Here is a 5,978-nt window from a genome sequence, read left to right on the forward strand (position 1 = left end):
GAATAATGCATCCATTACAACTGTTCATAGTAAATTAGTGTCATCTCAGCGATTTCAAGTAAATAAATTAGTGTCATTTCAGCACCTTCAATCAAGTAAGCATTGTATACATGGTTTGTGTTAACACTGTTAGTTGTAAAAAGTGACAGGTAACATCTTCTGGCAGGTCTGGGTCAAGGCCCAAAGCAATGGGCTCAGAGACGCTCTGAATATTTGGTTGAAAAACTTATGGGATATTTGACAAGAGAGGGGAGAGATAAACAAACACATCATCAGAACCAGTATATTCCATCAAACTAAAAAAAAATATATATATATATTATTATTCCTTATTAGCTCTGGCCTCTCTACTGGACTAATAGAGAACACTGAACAGGGGAATCTTTTATTAAGTCCAGTTTTTCATTCTGTTGTTCTGAAAATATTAAGGTGTACCATTTGTGAATGATAGTGTTAGTATCACTTGCAACATTTTGGACTTAACATCTAACTGACACTAAATATCACAGAACAAAAGTGTGGGTAGGTGGCTAGTTTGTTATCTCATTTCCAACAGTGAGAAATGTGATGTTGGAGAAATAATTAGGGAGCATATTATTTCTCCAACAGTGAATACAGGACACTGTGTTGGTTGTTTATGAGAAAATAAAATTAAAAGTTACTCGATTCAACTGATCAATTACTCGATGTAACAGATCAGTAAATAAAACTGCAAGGCAAATTTCATCAGAGTTAGCTAGGCCTCTTACATTCCCTGCTTTCTAAACCTGCTTCCCCCTTCTCTCAAGTTGCAAGCTAGTGTAGCAATGTGCACGCGACAGCCGGGTGTGTGACGCTGGACCAATCAGAATGCTTAGCTCCGAAAGTTTACCTTTTATGGCTAGAGCCGGGCATACAACTGCGTATAAAATAAGCTCTCAACCATTCTTACGCCACTTTGAGCTCCTCCACACGCAGCTAGTGCGGAATATCATCAGCCAGTAACACATTTTCTTAAGTCGACAAACCCCTAAAACTAAGGTAAGTTGCTTTGTCTAATAATGCGTGCAAGAGTACAGATATATGATATGCATTTTAAAATAATTCATTCGATATGATTTTATTGTCAGTATTGCATTGAAGATCTGTCAGATTTATGAGATCTTTTGTTCCTTTCCTTACTGTTAATTCGGCTTGTGGAATTAAAAGTAATTCCTATTTGTATACGATCATGATTATTAGTGGTTAAGAACTGACAATTACTGAAGCTTGATGGCAGGAACCTGTCGTTTGCTGAGCCGGGTACTAGGCGGGCAAGGCAATTCGGACATAGAGACGTTAAGGAGCAGAACGTTAGCACGTGAGAGCCCTATGCTCTGCACTTGCTGATGCTGAATGACAGAAATAAATTGAGATTCAGATGCTTTAACCATTTGAATGTATTATCTTGATTTTTATGTTGACTAGAAAGTTGGGTAAAATGGCTAGTTGCAGAATTTGCGGGTCTCCCTACGGGAAGTTCTTTGTGCCTTTGCTGCAGCTGGGTGTGACCTACTTAGCAGGCTAGCCGGCTTTGGCTAACCAGTTGTCCTTCAGGTTTCCTCATGCAAAGATATCACCGTTTACAATTAAGGAAGTTGAAGCATAGGCGAAACATCAGACCAACTGAAATATTTTGGACTTGTGTGAAGGAAATTAGATCATCCAACTTAACGTAACATGGTGCTAAAGGGAAATTTCCCGTTATGGCTAACGTCACCCATGGCTTGAATTGATGTCTCTATTAATTACTGACCTAAAATGAGCTGTTTTTCTTTTAATAAGAAAATATGTGAAATAATAACTTCACACCCAGAATTAAAAAAGGGCAAGCATAATAAAATAGTAGAAGCTGCTTGAGAAATGATGGAATTCCCTTTAATTGTCCCTGTAAAAAATGAATGTGGTGACAGGCGTTGAATTGAAGGGTAATTAACACTGGAATGGATGGGCGTTGGGTGGTTTGATTGGTGTAAAATTCTGGTTCAGTGACGCAGTAGTATTGGCCGATTACTTGTCGAATTTCTTCAAGTGCTTAAAGGGGGAAGTGCATAGGGATAGGGGGTGTAAAACTTCATTTGTAGAATTCAGGGAGTGGCCCTGTTCATGATGAATGTCGAAATCTGTTCCTTTTACTGAACCCTTCCACCCTGGCTGAATGCCACACCACCGGCAGCCGCAAAGCTGCTCAAACCATTGCCTTTTATGGTAATAATGAGAGAATGCAGAGGCACTTCCTTTGTCTCGCGTATCTCCCTAGTACATTGTTCAGCTCCGACTCCACCTAGTGGCTAAAGTGTATAATGCACCATGAAACAGGAAGTGAGTCTGGCTAGGGCGGTCACATGTTTGCTAGAGTATTGCGACACTTGCACTGTACTGATGCCAACTGCCTTTTTTTTTTCTTTCCACAGTTCAGCCATGGAAGATGAAATTGCCGCACTGGTGGTTGACAACGGATCCGGTATGTGCAAAGCCGGATTCGCTGGAGATGATGCTCCTAGGGCTGTCTTCCCATCCATTGTGGGTCGCCCAAGACATCAGGTGAGTTTTTGTTTTTAGTTAGTTAGTTTAGAACTTTAGTTAGTTCTCTTTAGTTATTAAACAAGTTGTCTTCAGTTATGAACTGAGTCTGTCTCTTTGTCTTAGTCTAATTTCTTTTTCCATTTCCATGTGTGGTACAGGGTGTGATGGTTGGCATGGGACAGAAGGACAGCTATGTTGGTGATGAGGCTCAGAGCAAGAGGGGTATCCTGACTCTGAAGTACCCCATTGAGCACGGTATTGTCACCAACTGGGATGACATGGAGAAGATCTGGCATCACACCTTCTACAACGAGCTGCGTGTTGCCCCCGAGGAGCACCCCGTCCTGCTCACTGAAGCCCCTCTGAACCCCAAAGCCAACAGGGAAAAGATGACTCAGGTTGGTTGGCAAAGATTTTTTTTTCTTCTTCCCTTTTCTGTTAAACTACGTTTTAGTTCCTGTTTCTCCCATTCATCTTCATTCAAATTTCTCCAGGCTTTCTCTTCTGAACTCCTGAGTTCCTCATCTTTTGCTGGAAGTAGAAGGTTATTCTTTCCTTTCTGTGCCTGTTTGCTTTTCTGCACTTCTGTTGCTGTGTTTTGTCCTTTTCTCCTCCACCCTTCATGCACTCTGATTTTCCATAGCATACCTCTGATCTCAACTAATAACTTAACTGCATGGATTGATTTTGTTTACCTATATTTACTTTAAAGGACATGGATTAACTTCTGTCTTCTCTTTTTACAGATCATGTTTGAGACCTTCAACACCCCAGCCATGTACGTTGCCATCCAGGCCGTGCTGTCCCTGTACGCCTCTGGTCGTACCACTGGTATCGTGATGGACTCTGGTGATGGTGTGACCCACACCGTGCCCATCTATGAAGGTTATGCCCTCCCCCATGCCATCCTCCGTCTGGACCTGGCTGGCCGTGACCTGACTGACTACCTCATGAAGATCCTGACCGAGAGAGGCTACAGCTTCACCACCACAGCCGAGAGGGAAATTGTCCGTGACATCAAGGAGAAGCTCTGCTATGTGGCCCTTGACTTCGAGCAGGAGATGGGCACTGCTGCTTCCTCCTCATCCCTGGAGAAGAGCTATGAGCTGCCTGACGGACAGGTCATCACCATTGGCAACGAGAGGTTCAGATGCCCCGAGGCCCTGTTCCAGCCATCCTTCCTGGGTAAGTTGTCCCACCAGGACTAATACTGATGTGTGTGTTTGCACAGGTATTCCTGTAGGCCTTGAATATCTAATGGTCACCTTATTCCTCAGGTATGGAATCTTGCGGTATTCACGAGACCACCTTCAACTCCATCATGAAGTGTGATGTCGACATCCGTAAGGACCTGTATGCCAACACTGTATTGTCTGGTGGTACCACCATGTACCCTGGCATTGCAGACAGAATGCAGAAGGAGATCACATCCCTGGCCCCTAGCACAATGAAAATCAAGGTGGGTTTGTGTAGATTGATTGTCTGCATCTTTGCCATTGGTTGTACCACACAATCCCATCAATGTGCATACCTGTTTGGCCTGGCTGACTTTTTGCCTTCTGTGCTTCTACAGATCATTGCCCCACCTGAGCGTAAATACTCTGTCTGGATCGGAGGCTCCATCCTGGCTTCCCTGTCCACCTTCCAGCAGATGTGGATCAGCAAGCAGGAGTATGATGAGTCTGGACCTTCCATTGTCCACCGCAAATGCTTCTAAACAGACTGTTACCACTTCACGCCGACTCAACTGCGCAGAGAAAAACCTGAAACGACAACATTGGCATGGCTTTTGTTATTTTGGCGCTTGACTCAGGATCTAAAAACTGGAACGGTGAAGGTGACGGCAATGTTTTTTTGGCAAATAAGCATCCCCGAAGTTCTACAATGCATCTGAGGACTTAAAATGTACATTTTTTTTTTTTTTTTTTTTTTTTTCCTTTTTAGTCATTCCAAATGTTTGTTAAATGCATTGTTCAGAAACTTATTTGCCTCTATGAAGGCTGCCCAGTAATTGGGAGCATACTTAACATTGTAGTATTGCTTGTATGTAAATTATGTAACAGAAAACAATGTCTGGGTTTTTGTACTTTCAGCCTTAAAAATCTTGGTCCTGTTTAAATTTTTTTTTTTCTTTTTGTGTTATGAAAAACAAAGCTTGACCTTTATTCAAAACGTAAAGGTTTCCATTTCCCCCAGGGCATATGTAAGTTGTATGGAATGTGGCGGTGCCAGACATTTGGTGGGGCCAACCTGTACACTGACTAATTCAATTCCAATAAAGTGCACATGTGTAAGACATCCTGCTTTCCTTCTCCTCATTTGACTCTGCAGTAGTGGAAGATTAGTGAGGTTGTAAAAAGTAATTGTAGGTAGTTTATTGGAGTCTAGATTTGTCAGAAACCATCTAACACCATACAACATGTTCATTTGTTTGAAGAGCAGAAACTGAAGAATCTACTTGAAGCAAACTTTCATATGAGCAGTACACACTTTACCCTTGTGAAAAGTGTTATTATGGGGTGGGGAAGCACTGTCCTTCCCACTGGCTGCCAGAGCTCTGACTGGGAAAAACTGGATACATCTGGTCCTGAGGCCTGAACTAGAATGGGAGAAGAAAACAAAATGATATAGGCAATGAAAACAAATATGACCATCACTTGAGCTTGAGTTGGCACAAAAAGGTGCAAAGGCCAGAAAATCTTAAGGCTAATCACCTAAAGTCACCAGGGGAACTGTAACTTGTCACTGCTGTTCAGTTACCCCTGGGCAGCTAGCTAACCCTTCCTTTCCACAACTCTCAGATAATTCTAGGCAGTTTCTTTTCATAACATTGAGTGCCACTTTTCTGATTTTAACAGAAGTCATTTGTCATTTTTATATTATAAAACACTCAGAGGTAGCTTTCATGATATTTTTATTAAAGCTGTTAGTCCATCTTTAAATTCAGATTTGTCCACTAGGGGGTTTTGTACCAGGGAACCAAACTCATTACAGTTACTGACATGTTACACTCGGCGTACAAACATGCGTGAGCTTCTTTTGACTTAGATCTATATGACCCAAAATGATTACCGTAAATATAACAAAGTGCAAAAGGACCCGTCTGGTTTAATTTATAGCACTATAAATGTTCAAGAGCTGATACTGGAAGTACACTCAGTGTAGCCACATTCAGTGCTGTCATACAGCAAAGTGAGCACAGTACCTGTATTTTCATGTTTTTAGAGTGGTGGCATTGATGCCTTTCTCCAGTTGTAAGCGTGATTTGCCCTCTGTATGACATCTTTGTATTTTATTGTTTACGGAGGAACTAATGTCCATGCCAGCACATGAGCAGTTATGTATGTGTGGCTGTATCTCTCGTTTCAAAAGTCTAAAATAAAATGTGATTAAGCAAAGTGATGTGATTTAATTCAAGTAGAACAGATAGTCAT

At 41.8% G+C, this 5,978-nt stretch overlaps 1 protein-coding gene across 1 annotated transcript; it reads left to right on the forward strand.

Moving 5' to 3' along the window:
* Positions 1–931: 931 nt before the first annotated feature.
* On the forward strand, positions 932–4,842 carry actb2 (actin, beta 2). The gene is made up of 6 exons (XM_030789841.1): positions 932–1,020; positions 2,433–2,562; positions 2,703–2,942; positions 3,291–3,729; positions 3,822–4,003; positions 4,118–4,842. The coding sequence occupies exons 2-6, from the start codon at positions 2,440–2,442 to the stop codon at positions 4,259–4,261; spliced, it is 1,128 nt and encodes a 375-aa protein (XP_030645701.1). The 5' UTR covers positions 932–1,020; positions 2,433–2,439; the 3' UTR covers positions 4,262–4,842.
* Positions 4,843–5,978: the final 1,136 nt, after the last annotated feature.

Source organism: Chanos chanos, chromosome 13, assembly GCF_902362185.1.
Source record: "Chanos chanos chromosome 13, fChaCha1.1, whole genome shotgun sequence".
NCBI lineage: Eukaryota > Metazoa > Chordata > Actinopteri > Gonorynchiformes > Chanidae > Chanos > Chanos chanos.